Below are 18,916 nucleotides of genomic sequence, written 5' to 3' on the forward strand. Positions count from 1 at the left end.
CACAGGCAACAGAGTTTTTTTTTAACCTTTTGAAAGGATACCAAATTCCTTATCTTTCTCACCCAGACTTCACTTCCAGGTTATCTGAGTTCAAAGTTCACCAGCTGCTACGGTACATTTCTTCTAGTATGGCTGATTCGCAAATACATTCATCAATAGGAAAATCTCAAGAGTGCAGTACTTACCTATTATTAATTACACTCTCCCCGCAACATTGGCAGAAAAAGGTACAACTCTTTTTGGATTTTAGGCCATTTCCAACAGCTGGTGTCAATTCTGAAAGATATTGAAGAACTTAACTAACAACAGTAAAACTACATATTCATATTCACACCAAGAATTTAGTGTAGCACTGGATTCACAACAATATTTTTTATACCATATGTTTTGTTCGCCGTATCATCTCAGTAATGAGGAAACATTCCTGAAAGGGAGTCTTGTATTATCACACCACATTCCACACAATGAGTTTTAACCCAACAGCTTGAACAGGGCTTTTCAACCGGTGGTACGCGTACCACTGGTGGTACGCGAGCATGTGGCTGGTAGTACGCGGCATCGCCTTCCTCCTCCCCCCACCTCCCCCCAGCTCCTTCCTAGCTTACTTGCTGCCGGAAAACATGCTGCTGCAGGAACCTACCAGGCCACGCGAAGAACACAGGCGCAGAATGAGGCCCCGCCCTATCCTGGGACTCATTGTGCAGCAACCATGTTGTCCTTCCCCCAGAAACAAGCGCAAACCTGAAGGGGACAGAGCCATCCACTCCCTCGGCAGGTAGGTGTTTGTGTCCACTCGTGTCCATCTTCTTTTCCTCTCCCCCCGCGAGCTTGCAGGGCCCTCATGGCCCTCACATTGCCTCCCTCCCGGGGCTCGAGATTTCCCCCTCTCCTCTCCCCGATGTGCAATGCAAAGGGGAAAGCAAAGTGGCCAGACGGCATGCGCCCTCTCCGAGGATTCATCCTTGCTCGGTTTCAGCTTGCTTTCTCTTGCAGCAAGGCAAGCTGAAACGGAGCGAGGGAGATTGCAGCAGCACGAGATCGGCTGATTCGCGTTCCTGGCAATCTCCCTCGCTCCGTTTCAGCTTGCTTTCCGTAAGAGAAAGCCGGGCCACAGGACCGCCTCCGCGGGTACTGCTCTAGCGTGGAGAGGGAGAGGCCAGTCCCCATTTGGCCCACCTGCCCTGGGAGAGCCCTGCGCGAGCGCGTCGCCGGCCGCCAAACCCTGGATTTCGAGCAGGAGCAGCCTTGCCCTATTTGCCAGGAGCAACCAACTGCCCCGCTTTTCGCAAGCCCTGCTATGCCGCCGCCGCAGGTTTCCAACAGCGGGAGGCTCCGGGACGAGGGCCTGTCGGGGGTGAAGGAGTTGGGGCTGCTCCGGCGGGCCACTTCTGTGGCAGTGGGGCATGCTGGTGCCCTGCGCTGTGCTCCGCTGCGGGGGCCGCCCTGGGCAAGAGCAGCTGGTTGTGAGTTGCTAGCGTGCGCTTCCCTGAGTGCCGGATCACCCCCCCACCCGGGACTCCATCCGCGTCTTCAGAAGGCGAGCGGGGCGAAGGGCACTTTGGTGCGTCTTCCATCCCTCCCGTGTGAAGGGCGCCTTCCTGCCCCACGGTCCACAGCAGCATTGTTGGCATTCATGGACTGACTCTGAGTGAATACGAGGTGTTTCTGTTGCTGGAATAAAGCTTATTAAATGAGCTAGCAACCTCCAGGTATCATTGATAGATCTTCCCCATATTTCCTCTGGTGCTTCATAAAGAGTTAAGTGGGCGTCAGGTTTCTTGGTAAAAATGGATTTGGAAGGAAGGAAGGAAAGAAATGACAATGGGAGGGAGGGAAGGAGGAAAGGACAAAGAGGGAGGAAAGGAAGAAAGGAAGGAAGGAAAGAAGGAAGGGACAATTGGAGAGGGAGGGAGAGAGAGAAATAGAGAGAGGGAGAGAAAGAGAAAGAAATAGGGAGGGAGAAAAAGAGGGAGAAAGAGAAAGAGAAAGAAATAGAGAAAGAGAGGGAGAGAAAAGGAGAAAGAAATAGGGAGGGAGAAAAAGAGGGAGAGAAAGAGGGGGAGAGAGAGAAGGAGAAAGGGAGGGAAATAGAGGGAGAAAGAGGGAAAAATAGAGAGAGGGAGAGAAAGAGGGAGAGAGAGACAAGGAGAAAGGGAGGGAAATAGAGGGAGAGAAAAAGGGAGAAATAGAGAGAGGGAAAGAGAAAAATAGAGAGGGAGAGAAAGGGAGAGGGAAAGAAAGGGAGAGAGAGAGAAATAGAGAGAGGAGAGAGAAAGAAAGAGGGAGGGGGAGAGAGAGGGAGAGAAAGAGAGGGAGAGAAATTAAATTAGTAACATGATTGTTAAGTGAATCTGGTTTCCCCACTAACTTTGCTTGTCCGAAGGTTGCAAAAGGCGATCACATGACCCTGGAACAATGTGACCATCATAAATATGAATCGACTGCCAAGCATCCGAATGTAAATCACATGACCCTGGGGATGCTGCAACGGTCATAAGTGTGAAAAATGGTCATAAGTCACTTTTTTCAGTGCCGTCGTAACTTTGAACAGTCACTAAGTGAATTGTTGTAAGTCGAGGACTACCTGTACTTTATCATTTTCCCCCCTTTTTTGGGGGGTCAAGTTTTTGACACCTTGCTGGGCGACTGGTGGTACTCGGACATTGCCTTGTCCTAAAAGTGGTACAATGGATGAAAAGGTTGAAAAGCCCTGAGCTTGAAGGTCACACAGTAAGATCATAGCTGAAATAAGATTTGAACCAAAGACTTTCTGGGTCATTTTTCCCAGCCTTCGTGATGACTGGATTGCTGGCCTTCTCATTTTAAAATTAACTGTGCTAACTGGAGAAGTCTGCCGATGAAGTCCACATGTTGGGAAAGGTTGCTTCAAAGGATAAGCCTTCAGTGACTTGATGACTGCTAGTCAGGAATCTTTCTAATTCTCAAGGATTATAGTATCTTCACTACATTTGTCTGGTCTTTGTAAATATGCTTTAAATAAAGTTGGAATTGGATGTTTTTGAAGAGTAAAATCATTATAAAAATTTATTAACATTATTAATTTAAAAATTAAAGGCTTCATTAATATTAACTTTATAAAAACATATTCTGTGAATATATGATTAAATAATTTGTTGCTCCCGAAAGGTGCTTTAAAGTCTTTAAAGAAATAATCTGGTATCTCAAAGATCTGCTAAAATAAGCACAAATCCAGTCAAGCAATGCTACATCCAATCTATGAATAACATGACAGCAGAAAGTTTCCTCTTTACAGGAAATATTCCTGTGAATTATTTTTATTTTTTATTTTTTATTTTAATCCCATTTATATCCCGCCCTTCTCCGAAGACTCAGGGCGGCTTACAATCTAAGCACAAATCAATGTGCTTAGCAATAGCCTTCATTCTATGCATATGCCTGCTTATTAGGGCTTTTGCCCCCCCCCCAAGCGGCATTATTACAAAGTCTGCTTATTGCCCCCAACAATCTGGGTCCTCATTTTACCTACCTCGGAAGGATGGAAGGCTGAGTCAACCTTGAGCCTGGTGGGACTCGAACCTGCACTAATTGCAGGCAGCTGGTGTTACGTAAGGAGGCATTAGCCCACTGCTCCACCAAGGCTCCTTATGGGGTGATTATATACATCTACTGATAAATAGCCTGCACAGAATCAAAAAGTTTAGCTCTTAGTAAGCATAGGTGGAGCTAAGATTCCTAAAGAGAAAAATAAAAGTGCAGAACTTGTAGCATTAGCAGCAGAATAAAAAATATCACTTTCTGATACAAGCGAACAGAACGATTTCTTAAATCTCAACATCTCAGCCAGGAAAGCTGTTTCAATAGACTTAACATTTTGCCTATTAAAACATGTTGATGTGTTTTCCTATGAAGCATGACAATTCATATTTATTTTCATGAGCTACAGAACAAGGAATAAATCCAATAAAATCCAAGTCAGATCAATGAAACTTTGGAAATAAATGAGAGAAAAGAAACATTAGGGTGGTTTTTTTCCCCTAGTCCACTATTTTATAGATAAATGCAGCTTTCCTTGAATACTTTTAATCCATCTAATTTTGATAATTTTACTTTACAAGTGAACTTTCAAGCAGAGATCATCAGCAGAAAAAAAATATGAAAATTCACTCTTACTTGTACTGAAATCTGCTTGAACAAGCAGCCTCATATGTAAGCCTTCCCCAGGCAGATATTGCAGTCCTCGACAGGAAGAAGGCACAATCCTGACCTCTGGTGGAAGTCCGAAAGCTCTGCAAGCTTTATCACTTTTTAGCTCTATTAAAGAAGGCATCAGAGTAATATCCAGAGGCCAGCTTTCTGGATTTAATTCACTACAGGGATTTAAGCAAGAACAATGATATCCCATTAGCAAATAGTTGCAGTAAAAATCCACATGGCCGGGAAAGTCTCAAAAGGAGATATTTGAAATTATTTAAGGCATTTCTGTACCTCACTTCATAAAATGGATGCAGTGCAAGCAAATAGACATACAGAATAATTAAATCCAGCATTTTGCAGGAATGGAAAGCCAGCTGATAAAGAAGTCTCCTGTATCCTCGATTAGGACTGAGAGATGTACAAAAGATTGTGAAAGATGTCATCCCAGGTTGCACTAGGATGGGGGAGCTGCCAAGATGAGGAACTGCCCATGATTGTTTGTGGAGATTCTCAGTCATCCAGGTCACAGTTGTTTGAAATGTGCTTTTTTTTGGTCTTCAAAAAGCATCTGCACTGTTTTCCCCCCTGAAAAAGAACAAACGTTTCGTTTCTCATCCAAGAAACTTCATCAGTTGTGATGGTGGGGGTGGGGTGGGGTAGGGGTGGTGGAAATGAAAGGATAGGTACTGACAACTGAGACTGGGTGGTGAGGGGATGGAAGGATGGGTTCTGACAAGATGGTAGGGATGGGGTATGTGGAAGGATTGTACTTCTTTGCAGTCAACTGGTCGCTAGCAATTTCTCTGAGACCTTTTGAGGCCACTTGAGGGTTTACCTGTGTCCTCAGGGTCACCTGAATCAGAGAGTGCAATCGTTTGTGGAATCTTCTTGAAACTGCTGAAAGAGCTGCATTGTAGATAGGAGATAGATGATATCTTATTCCTCCCCCTGTTGAGAGAGGGCTGCTCAATTCTAACATAGATGGATTCTTTTACCCTTCTTTGAAACCAGTGGTACTCTCTATAGTCCATAGCAGGGGTCCTCAACCCTCAGTCCATGGACAGGTACCGGCCCGTGGCATGCCAGAAACCGGGCCACACAAACAAGCAAAGCTCCATCCACAGGATGCAGGCAGCACACAAAACCACACCCCCTCCGGTCCATGGAAAAACCTCTCCTGAGCTAGCTTAGCAAGATGACGTTTAAGGAGGCCATTAGCTTTCTCCACGCGTCCCGATGATTGGGGTCTGTAAGCGGAATGAAGCTGCCAATCAATACCAGAGAGAATCAAAGCTCTGGTCTATAGGATTATGTTAGAATTGTTAGAACTGTCTATCAGAACTGATGAAGCTTCTTGGATGAGAAGCAAAACATTTTCTTTTTCTTCCTCAAGGAAAAAAACAGTCCAGTTGGCTTTTGAAAGAAAAAAGAATGCAGGTAATTGTGAATTTGGGGATTGGGGGGCGGGAAGCAGAAGAGTGTCATCTTGAAAACACCTACTCTTGTCTGTGGGGTGTTCCATGTGTGCCCCAGATCTGTAGCGTAGCACTGATTTTGCCGTTCTGCTGAAAGTTGCAAGATCGTTCAGATGCTGTTGCTTTGGAAATAGCAACATCCTAAATCTAAAAGGGGAACATTTTAATTCCCTGCGTCATGCTGTATGAGATTTCAAGGCAGCAGTCCTTGTAAAAAGAAGTTACAGAAACGGATTTCAGCACAAAATAAAATAGCCAGTGTAGAATTCAGTAAAGGAGAGAACACTCTCTCATCTAACTGATCTAGTCTTCCGGAAACATTACTTATGGTAATTAGGTGTTTGTGACAGGAACGACATGGTGTCAGCAGTGGTCGTTTTATATAATTCAGTATCTTGCCTCTCTTTTCATAATTTCCTCAAAAAGGGGAAATTTTGAAAAGAAAGGCAAGATACTGAATTATTTAAAATACTGTTCTCTCAGGATGGTATTTCATACATTTGCTGAAGTTTATTTTGATTCATCAAAGCTTATGCGATATACACCTGTTAAGATTAAAAAGCATCACAAGAGGTTTTGGTCTTAACTTCAAATCAACCTAGTCATCTCTCCAGAAACCATTTACTGTCCTGCTGGCATGGCCTTCATGATTGTTGTATTACTTTCTTAATGTATTCCTCTGGAGACTGGGAAAACTGCACCGGTCTGTCACTGAAGACCTACAGCAGGACTCGGATGGTAGAAGCATAACATTAACTTTTTGGGGACATATGGGCAAATTTGTAATTCCCAAATATATCACAGATATTCTCACACACACAAAAAAATGAAAGGTACAAGTAGGAACACCAATTCATAACTGGCTGTTGTGGAAAGCATAGCTGATCACAAGATATACTAGTTTCTCCCAGAGGGCATTTTGTAAGGTAAAAATGTTGCCTTCTTAGAAAACATAATTAGGAAAATAGTTGTAGTAAGTTTCATGTGTGTTTATGTACAGACAGATAGACAGACATATCAGCCTCAAATAAAAAATTCAAGATCAAAACCAAATTTTCAGTTCACAGCAGGTGATGTTTAGAGAAACACATTACACACAGATAAATCCATACATTAATACACACATGCATTTCAAAAAGCAAAACTGACCCCCAAACTATTAAGAAAAACATGTATCACATATTTACACAGCAAAAACACGTGAAGTGGGATCCGCTTGCATACAATGCTTGAGATAAAAAGGTAAAAACGTTGATGGTAAATTTCCCTTGCAAGTGTGCCCCCAAAACCTTCAATTCCAAAATCACATTATCATCCAAGCTGTGCATTTTTTCCATTCGGTGTATAGACAATTGTACAGACACGATGGCTTGGCACTTAGGTTCATGAAAATAATGGACTAGATGTTGGTACTCTAGTGCTGGTCAACCTCCCAGGTTATTTTTAATAACTTCTATGGGAAGGTAGGTATTATGGAAATGGGAGGAACAGGAGGGACAGCAAATAACAAGAAAGGGGTCCCAGAGTCTCTGAGGACATTCTAATAGCAATCAGCATGGTATCAGCCAGTGAATGGATCAACCCAATTAAGCAGTGTACTATTAGCAACTTTTAATCCAACATACTCCAACATGGAGTAATAATAATAAGTTGGAAGGGACCTCAGAGGTCATCTAGTCCAACCCCCTGCTCAGGCAGGAAACCCTATACCATTTCAGACAAATGGCTGGCCAGTCTCTTCTTAAAAACTTCCAGTGTTGGAGCATTCACCACTTCTGGAGGCAGGTTGTTCCACTGGTTAATTGTTCTAACTGTCAGGAAGTTTCTCCTTAGTTCTAGGTTGCTTCTCTCCTTGACTAGTTTCCATCCGTTGCTTCTTGTCCTACTTTCAGGTGCTTTGGAGAATAGCTTGACTCCCTCTTCTTTGTGGCAGCCCCTGAGATATTGGAACACTGCTATCATGTCACCCCTCACCCTTCTCTTCATTAAACTACACATACCCAATTCCAGCTACCGTTCCCTATATGTTTTAGACTCCAGTCCCCAAATCATCTTTGTTGCTCTTCTCTGTACTCTTTCTAGAGTTTCAACATCTTTTTTACATCGTGGTGACCAAAACTGGATGCAGTATTCCAGGTGTGGCCTTACCAAGGCATTGTAAAGTGGTATTAGTACTTCACGTGATCTTGATTCTATCCCTCTGTTAATGCAGCCTAGCACTGTGTTGGCTTTTTTGGCAGCTGCAGCACATTTCTGGCTCATATTTAAGTGATTGTCCACTAGGACTCCGAGATCTCTCTCACAGTTACTACTATCGAGCAAGGTACCACCTATACTATACATGTGCATTTGATTTTTCCTGCCTAAATGTAGAACCTTACTTTTTTCACAATTGAATTTCATTTTGTTAGATAATGCCCAGTGTTCGAGTCTGTCCAGATCCTCCTGTATCTTAAGCCTATCTTCTGGAGTATTGGCTATTCCTGCCAGCTTGGTGTCGTCTGCAAATTTGATGAGTTTTTTTATTTTTATTTTTTTTATTTTAATTCCATTTATATCCCGCCCTTCTCCGAAGACTCAGGGCGGCTTACAAGCTTAGCAGATGAGTTCCCCATCTATCCCCTCATCCAAATCGTTGATGAAGATGTTGAAGAGCACTGGGCCCAGAACAGAGCCCTGGGGCACCCCACTACAAACTTCCTTCCATGTAGATGCAGTTCCATTGAGGACCACACGCTGAGTACGGCCTGTCAGCCAGCTACAAATCCATCTGGTGGTGATGCTATCTAACCCACATTTTTCTATCTTATCAAGTAGTAGGTTGTGATCTACTTTATCAAATGCCTTACTGAAGTCCAAGTAAATTATATCTACAGCATTCCTCTGGTCTACTAGTTTTGTCACTTGGTCAAAGAATGCAATAAGATTTGTCTGGCATGATCTGTTTTTGACAAACCCATGTTGGCTTTTAGTGATAACTTTGTTTGCATCAAGGTGTTTGCTGCTTTGTTGTTTGATGATCTTTTCCAGAATCTTCCCAGGTATTGAGGTCAGGCTGATAGGTCTGTAGTTTCCTGGATCTATTTTTTCCCCTTTTTTGAATATGGGAACTACATCAGCTCTCTTCCAGTCCTCTGGTAGTTCCCCAGTGCTCCAGGATCTTTGAAAAATATAGTTCAGTGGTTCTGAGATCACGTCTGCCATTTCCTTGAGAACCTTGGGGTATAATCCATCTGGTCCTGGTGATTTGAACTCGTCTAGGCTGGACAGGTGCTCACTTACCATTTTCTTGCCTATCTTAACTTGCGTTTCTATTCTGTTTTTTATGGCACTGGTTTTGGTAGGTTGGACTGTTTTTTCCCTTTGTGTAAAGACAGATGCAAAAAATGAGTTAAATAGTTCTTCTTTCTCCCTGTTGCTTGTCACCTTCTTGCCACTTTTCCCCACTAATGGACCAATCACTTCCTTAACTTTTTTCTTGTTTCTTATATGTTGAAAGAAGCTTTTTTTTGTTATTTTTGACTTTGGTCACAAGCCTTAGTTCATTTTGAGCCTTAGCTTCCCTCACTCCATCTTTGCAGGCATGGGCTGTTTGCTGATATTCTGCCTTAGTTATGTGCCCCTCTTTCCACTTCTTATACTTGTCCTTTTTATCTTTCAGTTTATCAGAGAGTTCTTTATGCAGCCATGCTGGTTTCTTTTGAAAGCTGTTATTTTTCTTCTTTGTTGGTATTGTGCTAGACTGGGCCTTTATTATGTCACTTTTCAAAATTTCCCAAGCTTCTTGAGTTGTTTTCCCCTTTAGGATTCTCATCCATGGAATTCTTCCCAAGGTCTCTCTAAGTTTATTGAAATTAGCTCTTTTAAAGTCCAAGACTCTAGTCTGGCTGTGTTCTATTGCTTGTGCTAGTGAATGATCACTTGACTATGAGCCAGCAGTGTGCAGCAGAAACCAAAAAAGCTAATACAGTCCTGGGTTGTATAAAGAGAGGCAAAGAATCAAGACCATGCAAAGTATTATTACCGCTTTTATAAAACCCTAGTAAGACCACACCTGGAGTACTGCAGCCAATTTTGATCACCATATCACAAAAAAGATGTTGAGAGTTTGGAAAAAAAATCAGAGAACAACTAAGATGATCAAAGGTCTGGAGAATAAAACATATGAAGAACAGCTATGAGACTTGGGTTTGGCTAATCTAAAGAAAAGAAACAGGGGAGACATGATAGCAGTGTTCCAATATCTGAGGGGCTGCCACAAGGCAGAAGGGGCCAGATTGTCCACCAAAGAACCAAATGGAAGGATGAGAAACAATAGTTGGAAACTGATGAACGAGAGAGAAGCAACCTGGAATTAAGGAGAAACTTCCTGACAGTGAGGACAATCAACCAGTGGAACAGTTTACCCCCAGAAACCGTGGGCGCTCCATCACTAGAGATTTTTAAGAAGTGACTAGACGTTCACCTGTCTCAGACAGTGTAGGTTCACCTGCTTGAGCAGGGGGCTGGACTAGAAGATCTCCAAGGTCCCTTCCAGCTCTATTCTATTCTAAATACTATTTTCAATTAAGATCCACCATTATCTTGACTGGACTGTAGGACACCTCTAGGCTGCCAGGACAAACTCTAGAATAGCCAATTGAATATATAGTAGCACAACCAGCACCTTCAGTGCTTAAAGATTTATTGTGCCATAAGTGGACTAGAATTCACCTCACCAGATGTCATTTTTGAAGAAAGATTTTGGCAATCATGTTGAAAATAGAAAACAAATCCACTTATAAAATGAGACAGCAAGGCTACTTAGGAAGGAAATGTTTCTACTGGGAAACACTGTTTACCTGTGTCTCTATTTTATTGAAAACCCTTTGAAATCTTAGTCTCCTACCCTTATTGGCACAGTGTGGGATTCCTTAGATAATCATGTGAGAGAATCTTAAAAGCATCTGTGTCTGCTCAGAAGAAAGGCTTGTTCATAGGAAAACATATAATTTATGCCTTCCTATCTAATTTTAAAAGCCTTTTTCAAGCAAATAATTGAGGCTTCTGGCAAGGAAGTTTTGTATGTCCCACAGCGGTCTATTAGATTAGGGAAGGGGGCGGGTGGGCCCAATACTGATGTGAAATAAGAGGTAGTCCCAACCAATATGATATGCAAATTTCAGATGACATGTGTCAAAACAAAACAAACCACTAAAAGCTATGGCATTGGAAGAAGGTGACATAGTTACAGTATGTAGAACTGAGATCTTTTTCTTCTATTTTAGGAAAATGGATTTTGTTTCTTTGTATGACATCTAAAAGGTGGTTTACAAAGAGTTATTCCAGCAAAACAAACCTGGGGGAAAAAATTCTGCTATTCCACCAGCATGAGCTCAGAGGAGTCTATAGCTATCCAGGCCTTTACTCTTCCCTTATACCAGGTTGTCAAACTAGTGGCCAGTGGGCTGGTTGCATCATGCAATGCAAAAAAAAGTCACGATATGTCATGACATGTCACATGACGTAGTGAGTTTGACACCAGTGCCTTATACTGTGTAAAACATAGAGTTGACTCTATTGGGAACTCACAGGTGATTTAGTATTATATAACTTCCTAGATCAGGGCTTTTCAACCAGTGGTACGGGTACCACCTGTGGTACATTGGCACCTGGCAGGTGGCATGCAACCATCCTAGAAAAGTGGTAGCAGGGGAGGAGAATGAGCTGAACTGGTGGCAGCACCGCACAAGCCTGAGTGAGAGATGGCTGGAGCTGCAGGGCTGTCAGGGCTCAGCGAAAGCACCAGGATCAGCGCTTCTTCGGGGCTGTCAGGGCTCAGCGGAAGCTTCAGGATCAGCACCAGGCTCCAGCTGGAGCTCGGTGCTGATCCTGGCGTTTCTGAGCCCAGAAGAAGCGCCCATTAGCTGGAATGTTGCAGCATCTCCAGGGTCTTGTGATTTACATTCAGATGCTTGGCAACTGATTCATATTTATGATGGTCACAGTGTCCCAGGGTCATGTGAAGTGACCAAAACCTCCTGCAACCACCCAGCAGACGGGGGGGGGGAATAAAAACCAAACACCCCACCCCACCGCAGCTGTCATTCCTCAACAGAAATGCTCACAACAATGAAAACCTTGGACAGGAGGAAGAGAACCACCGGGTGGGCAGTCAGGTGTCTTGCTCGGCTGTGGCTTGGGGGGCACTTTTTTCAGTGCCATTGTAACATCGAACAGTCACTAAGCGAACTGTTGTAAGCCGAGGACTACCTGTACTTCAACACTTTTTTCCTTTTTTTTTGGTCATCAAGTTTTTGACACCTTGCTAGGTGACTGGTGGTACTCAGATGTTGCCATATCCTAAAAGTGGTATATTGGGTGAAAAGATTGCAAAGCCCTGTCCTAGAGGATTATGTTCCTCTAGAGAATTATATAAGATCTCTCCTAACAGTTGCTTCCCAGTAAAATATTTTTCCTGAAATGGATTTCTTATATTTTGGTAACATACTGCAGAATCTGGGAGGCATATGGTTATAAGTGGTGCAACGCTTAGAAACAAGAAAAATATTTATGATTCAGTTTTAAAGAACCAACTAAGTTTCTCTACGCTGAATAAAATAACAAATTTCAGGTTTGGATACAGACCTTAATTGATGAGATCAGAGAGTCTTTTGGAAGATAATCAGCCTCAACTTTGAAAGTATTTCTTACCATTAAATATGCTGAGGATAAGAACTCAGTTTTCAGAAATTACTGTTTTATCACCATCATAACTGCAAATAGTTGCTAAACGAGGCAGTTGCTAAATGCAGACTACTTGCCACGCTTCCAGTGAACAGTCTGGTTTTACTTCTTTCATTCTAAGGTATTCTCAGCCATTCTCTCCCACAGCAGAAAGGTGTATGCTATGGTTACTTAAATCAATGCCTTTGAAGGCTAGAAAAGACTTAAGGATAAAGACACATAACTTCACTGACACATCCTTCCACCACAACATCTCAATTCCTCTAACTGTCAAACTGCCAGCCCGCGGACCGGATGTGTCATGGCGAAACTGCACCCACCCCATTGCCGGCAATGGAAAAAAAGTTGTGATACGTCACGACACATCACATGACGTTGCAAGTTTGACACCCCTGGTCTAGTGGTTAAATTACCAGGCTAGAAACCAGGAGACTGAGAGTTCTAGTTCCGTCTTAGCATAAAAATTAGCGAGTGACCTTGGGCCATTTACTCTCTCTCTCTCTCTCTCTCTCTCTCTCTCAACCCAATCCACTTCACAGGGCTATTGTGGGGAAAACAGGAGGGCAAAGAATATTATGTATGTTTGCTGCCTTGAGTTTATTATAAAAATAATAAACATAAAAGAGCACCACACAAGCCTAAGTAATTAATATGCTTTAATAGAGGGCAATAATTTCTGCAGTTTGTGAGAACTCAGCTGCTTTATTTAATCTGAAAGAAGCACAGTGGATGTATGCTACGTGCATAAGCTGTTTGTGCTTATCTACACAAAGGCATTTTAAAAGAGGAGGGGGGATGGTAAACTGACAGAAGGTATACCAAAGGAAGTAATGATAGGATGCTTGAATGAACAGTCAACTCAGTTCTGGGTTTCTCAAACTATTTAAAGGACCTGCATCTGCAGTTTAGGAAAATCTTTCAAGTCAAAAGATATACTCTTTTTTCCAAATAAGCTTGAATCCAAGACTATTATTTCATAAATTAAACTATAAAGAAATACGTTGCCTGCATCGTGAAGATGTTTGGATAACATTTTCTTTCATGACATGATTAGACTTCCAATGTATACTGCATGTCCTCTAGAATGCCTTCATTGTCTGGTAACGCAGACATCTACTAAGGTATGATAATAAGGAAAGTGATATTTGTAGAAGTTTTTGCAAAAAGTAATCACCACCATCCTGGATGGAAAGCGGGAAGCTAGAGAGCGGCTTGTAAGAGAACAAGCGTTTCCTCCATGGGAAAAAGATGGAACGTAACATAACCCGGCAATGCCTGTCTCAAAGTGGGAAATGAAGCAGGGTAGGGTGGGGTGAATCAAAGATAAAGCAAAGAAAGTGAAGTACCGAATAATCAGCAATCCGCTCTTCATCTTCTCCCTTATCTCCAAGAACAGAGTAGCATCCATCCACCGATTCCAAAAGAGAGCCAAGCCGAGAGAAAGCAACCCGCCGCGAGGTTCAAAAGCGTGCAAAGTAAGGCTCCCACGTGGGCCGGAGAAAACCAGGGAAAATTGAATCCCGGAAACGTTTTAGCAGAGAGGAAAAGCCTCTCGTCTCACACAGCGCCCTCTGCCACAGAAATGGCGGGCTCGGTCAAAAAAAAAGCTCCTTAGCTCTTGCCTTTTTAAATATCTTTGCAAAGAAGTCCTTGGTCATTATGTGACATCATCTTCAAGGAGATCGCGACTACTTAAATTACGAAAGAGGGATGCATGTTAACATTTTTATCTCCTGCCGGACTCGCGCTGTAGTTGAGTCCGCTTGAAATGACTAGTGCAGGGGTAGGCAACCTTGGCTCTTTTATGACTCGTGGACTTCAACTCCCAGAATTCCTGAGCCAGCCATGGCTGGCTCAGGAATGCTGGGAGTTGAAGTCCACGAGTCATAAAAGAGCCAAGGTTGCCTACCCCTGGACTAGTGGATGTCTTTGTTGCTTTCTGTCGCATCACTCCGTGGTAGAATAAGCCGGGAGATGGGATTTTTTTTCCCTCCAGAGTCCAGAAGATCTTGTATTCCGATTCTATCTACATTTACTCAGAAGTCAGTCTCGCTACCATTATAGTAGCTTGCAATCCTGTGCTGAATTAATTAGTGCCTTGCATCCAATTGCACTGCAATAAGCGTGCAGCCTATTGTAAACTGTAGTTCCTACGGTTTGGCTAGACAGAGACGCTTACAGGTTGGATTCCATTCAAACAATGCTTATTTTTTTTTAACGTGCCTGTTTAGTGCTACTGATACACACCCCATCCACATTCAGAAAAAAAGGCCAGCAGGGCTTTTCGATTGCGAGAAATTAAGGAGAAAGGAACGAACCACAATAAAGAACCGGTTTCACGATTTGCCTGTCGACTTGAGCTGGAGAATCCAGTACTCTGCAGATCAGGCGACATAATCCTAAATTGGCCCGTAACGTGAGCACACACACAGTCGGGCAGTGGGGACAAACTACTCCTCCACGCGCTCGAGGCAGATCAAGAACTGGGCTAGCCCAGCATTTCCTCCTGCTTTCATGAAAACAATAAGCCAGGCGGGAAACCATTCGCTGGGAAGTCGGGAGAGAGAGAGAGAGAGAGAGAGAGAGAGAGGGAGAGAGAGAGGGAGGGAGAGAGGGAGAGAGAGAGGGAGGGAGGGAGGGGGAGAGAGAGAGGGGGAGGGAGGGAGAGAGAGAGGGAGGGAGGGAGGGAGAGAGAGAGAGGGAGGGAGGGAGGGGGAGAGAGAGAGAGGGAGGGAGAGAGAGAGAGAGGGAGGGAGGGAGAGAGAGAGAGAGTGAGAGAGAGAGAGAGTGTCTCAGAAAAGGTGCAAGTCCGCTTCTGCCCCGCTGTCACCAAGACGACTCGAAGCCGTGCCCCCCCCCCCCCCGCTTTTCGAAGTAGACTTTCCCTTTAAGGGACTAAACTACCTGGAATGGCCGCCCGGTCCAGGCGAAGAAACTGCACTAATTCCGAGCGGCGGCAGGTGGCGTCATAACGTCAGGCGAGGCCAGAGGAAGGGAGAGAGAGAGAGAGAGAGAGGGAGGAAGCAAGCCGCTTGGCATTCTGGGAGCTGTCAGCGCTCGGCGGGAGGGGGGGCGGTTTCTGCGGCTGGGCTCTTCCGGCTCTGGGCGCCAAGGTAACCCTTTTCGCTCTCTCTTCTGGCCCTGCGGGCCTTTTCCCTCCCTCAAGCGATGGGGTTAGTCTGCGAGGGGAGAAAGGGCTGAGAGAGACAGAGGGAGCAAAGGGAACGGCGGGCAGCGGCGTCCTGGTTTGGAGCCCAGGGACTTCTCCCCTCTTTCCGCGGAGCAGGTGGTGAGCGATGGGTTTTGTCGTTTAAACGCAAGGAAGGAGGCGTAGCCGAGGGAGACTCGCATATTCTTGTTGTCGGGTGGACGAGGTGTGTGCGAAAGGGAGGAAATTAGCCATACAATGATTGCCTGCCACTCTTTGGCTTAGGTAATGGAGCCCTTCCCGCCGGTTTTATTATTCTATAAAATGGGAATTCCTGCGCACTTCTGGGGATTATTTGCCTAAGTGTGACCCGTGGGGTTTTTATTTTATTTTATTTATTTATTTATTTATTTATTTTAATTCCATTTATATCCCGCCCTTCTCCGAAGACTCAGGGCGGCTTACAAGCTTAGCAGTAGCCTTCATTCTATGTATATGCCTGCTTATTAGGGCTTTCATACACACCCCAAGCGGCATTATTACAAAGTCAGCTTAATTGCCCCCAACAATCTGGGTCCTCATTTTACCTACCTCGGAAGGATGGAAGGCTGAGTCAACCTTGAGCCTGGTGGGATGCGAACCTGCACTAATTGCAGGCAGCTGGTGTTACTTAAGGAGGCATTTAATATTTAAAATGGGGGAAAGCCGTCCTTTCATTTTCATTTTAAAAGTGTAAAGGAGTAGCTAACCCACTTTAAGGTATATTTATTCTGTTCTCATACTAGTGAACAAAGAGACAGAGATTGGTGGTGGTTTGATTTTTATGGTTGGGGATGTGTTTTCTTTCTTTTCGTTTGCCAATCAGATAGGAGCCCTAAAGCCTTGCTAGACATTGTGGGGCTTATTTTCATGAAATGAAAATGTGCATAGGATTGTACAAATACCTTTTCCCATCATCCTCTCCATTGCCTCTTCTTTATATTTAGCTTCCTATGCCTAAATGTACTATGTCTTGCCAATTTTACATTCTGTAATGCAGCGTAGCATCTTTTCTTGAAAGCCCATTTGCGCCGAGGAAAGTTAACAAATCAATTTTACTTCTACCCTCTTCATTCTATGTCCGTAGGGATTGGTTAATGTTACAGTAGTTTTATTATATTTATTTATTGGCTGCAGTGACTGGGAAGAGGTTGAAAAAGCCTTATTAGCTCTGCAAGTTACTAATGCCCAGAGATAAAGTAGGAACCTAAAATATTACTTTAGCTGGGAAAAAGTAACTTTCAGAGCACTGTCTATGTAATGTAAAAAGTAAATAAATTTGTTCTTGGGAAATATTCTTTGTATTACAACCTTCATCTTTTCATTTTTTACAAATCTAGGTTTTTCTGAGTCATTTGGATGAATGAATGATTGCTTATCCAGGTTTCTCCCTCTGGAGTTTCTAGGCAAGCTTCAGCTATTGTTTGATGATACAGGCTGAAATATTGATGATGCTAATATTAATCAGAGAAAGGTCTTAAGTGTAAAAAGGAATACATGCTGAGAGAAGAAAGATTGTGTCTAGTGTATATGATGTAGAAATGTAAACTACCGTATCTGGATGAGTATCTACTCTTAGCTGGCCAAGAGAATGACCAGGAACATTGAACAAAGCCCAAGGTTTGAAGTTTTTAAAAAAGACAGCGGTTAAAAAAATGGGACAGGTAGATGCAGTTTTCAGAAAAACTGGCTACCACCTCTGTTTGCTGTTTCTCAAAAGCTTTGGCAACATCTTTTTTGAGAAGTACTTTTCACAGAGTTCATAGGTGCGAACTTCTAAGTTAGTCTAGATTTCACTGTTAAAATAAGCTAATAAAATTCAGAATACATTATTATAATCTTAGGGTTGCTACACTTAAAAAATTCAGAAGATAAATATAAGCAGGGGTATTGATTTAAATACAAAGAACAGGCTACTTATGTATTTATTGTTGTTTGTTGTTTTTAACTGTTATGTCCGACTCTTAGAGACTTTATAAGCAGGTGTTCTTCATGCTACCCTGTCAAGCACAGCTTCTTTCTATTGTTTTATGTTCAGCTTTGCATCAGATTTGATGTTATCAAGCCAGCATATTCTTTGTTTGCCCCTTCTTGGTAGCACTGCCTTCTCCAATGAACTCACACGTAACATGGCCAAAGTAAATCAGACATAGTAATCATATGATTTTTGGATTCCAGTGAGGGGTGATTTAATACCTCTCTGTTAGTTACTCTGACTGTTCATGGTATATGTAGTAATTTACACCAGCACCACAGTTCAAAGTTGTCAATTCTTCGATCAGCCATTCTTAGTGTCCAACTCTCACACCCATATACTGTATTAGCTTAGGGAAGACTCTTACTCTAGGTAGCCTGTTCTTTGTGTTTAAATCAATACCACTGCTTTTCTAAATCTTATTCATGTTAACCATTGCAGTGTGGCCTAAAGTTATCATGCATTTGATTTCAGGAGTACTGCTAATATTTATTACTTACTGTTAAGTCATTGAGATTCTGGTACAATCCAATTACAAATTGTATATCAGATATTTAGCGTGTGACTTACTGTTCAAGACTCAGATACTCAGATATTTTCCCATTTATTTCCCATTACTCTCCCCCCCTCAGTTTTCTAATGTGCTTCCAACAATGTTTCATGTCCAGTGAGCATACTAATGTGTTTGAATTGTATTCATATATCTTCTTTCAATCAGTCTAACCAATAAAGTCATTTGTTTATGAAATGGCATCTACCAATTGAAAAGTTTCTCCTCCTTCCACTCATATTCAAGTCTTTAGAGAGGATTGGGGAATCCTCAAGGGTACATTTGACATAGAAGTAGAAACAATGAATTGTACAAGCAGAAGTCCTCTCACTTTTTCCTGTCACACAAGGAAAGGCATTGAAGAATAAAGAGAGAATTCATTGGTGCTTAAAAACATACTCGGATATTAAAAAATAAGCTAGAAGATAGAGCCTAACTGTAAAGCATATCTTTTTCCATTTGTTAATTTATTGAAATTATAAAATAACATCAGTTAAGGCTGTCAGCTTGATCAGCGTGGTAGGGCTAGTTATGGGTAAATATCTACAAGTATTATAGAGAATCAAAAGATCATGGATCTAAAAATCTTTGAATTATTGTGTCTTACAATCAAGTTCTTTGCATGGAAGGTTTCATTATTTCTGATGATGTTTCCTCTCAAGTCAGGGATTTGCACTATTTAATCCTGTGTGCATAAAACTGAAATAACTATACCAAAAGTACAATTTTTGTTAGATCAATAGCATATTAAGTTGTTTCTGACATAAGTAAATAAAACCTTGTCAACAGATGCTAAAGAGTGATAATGAAATATGCTACCACAGGGG

At 42.6% G+C, this 18,916-nt stretch overlaps 2 protein-coding genes across 2 annotated transcripts in view; one reads left to right on the plus strand and one right to left on the minus strand.

Moving 5' to 3' along the window:
• Positions 1–13,849, minus strand: part of UBE3D (ubiquitin protein ligase E3D) — a 77,748-nt gene extending 63,899 nt beyond the window's left edge. The window contains exons 1-3 of the mRNA XM_083377516.1: positions 13,724–13,849; positions 4,153–4,349; positions 186–276 (exon numbers count right to left, since the gene is read on the minus strand). Of these exons, the coding sequence (XP_083233642.1) occupies positions 186–276; positions 4,153–4,349; positions 13,724–13,785 (350 nt within the window). The 5' untranslated portion in view covers positions 13,786–13,849. The remainder of the gene's footprint in view (positions 1–185; positions 277–4,152; positions 4,350–13,723) is intronic.
• A 1,799-nt stretch (positions 13,850–15,648) lies between these two features.
• DOP1A (DOP1 leucine zipper like protein A) overlaps positions 15,649–18,916 on the plus strand; it is an 83,785-nt gene continuing 80,517 nt past the window's right edge. Inside the window, exon 1 of the mRNA XM_083376949.1 lies at positions 15,649–15,666. The gene's annotated coding sequence lies outside the window, so the exon portion shown is untranslated. The remainder of the gene's footprint in view (positions 15,667–18,916) is intronic.

This window comes from Vipera ursinii (assembly GCF_947247035.1).
Source record: "Vipera ursinii genome assembly, chromosome: 1".
NCBI classification, from domain to species: domain Eukaryota; kingdom Metazoa; phylum Chordata; class Lepidosauria; order Squamata; family Viperidae; genus Vipera; species Vipera ursinii.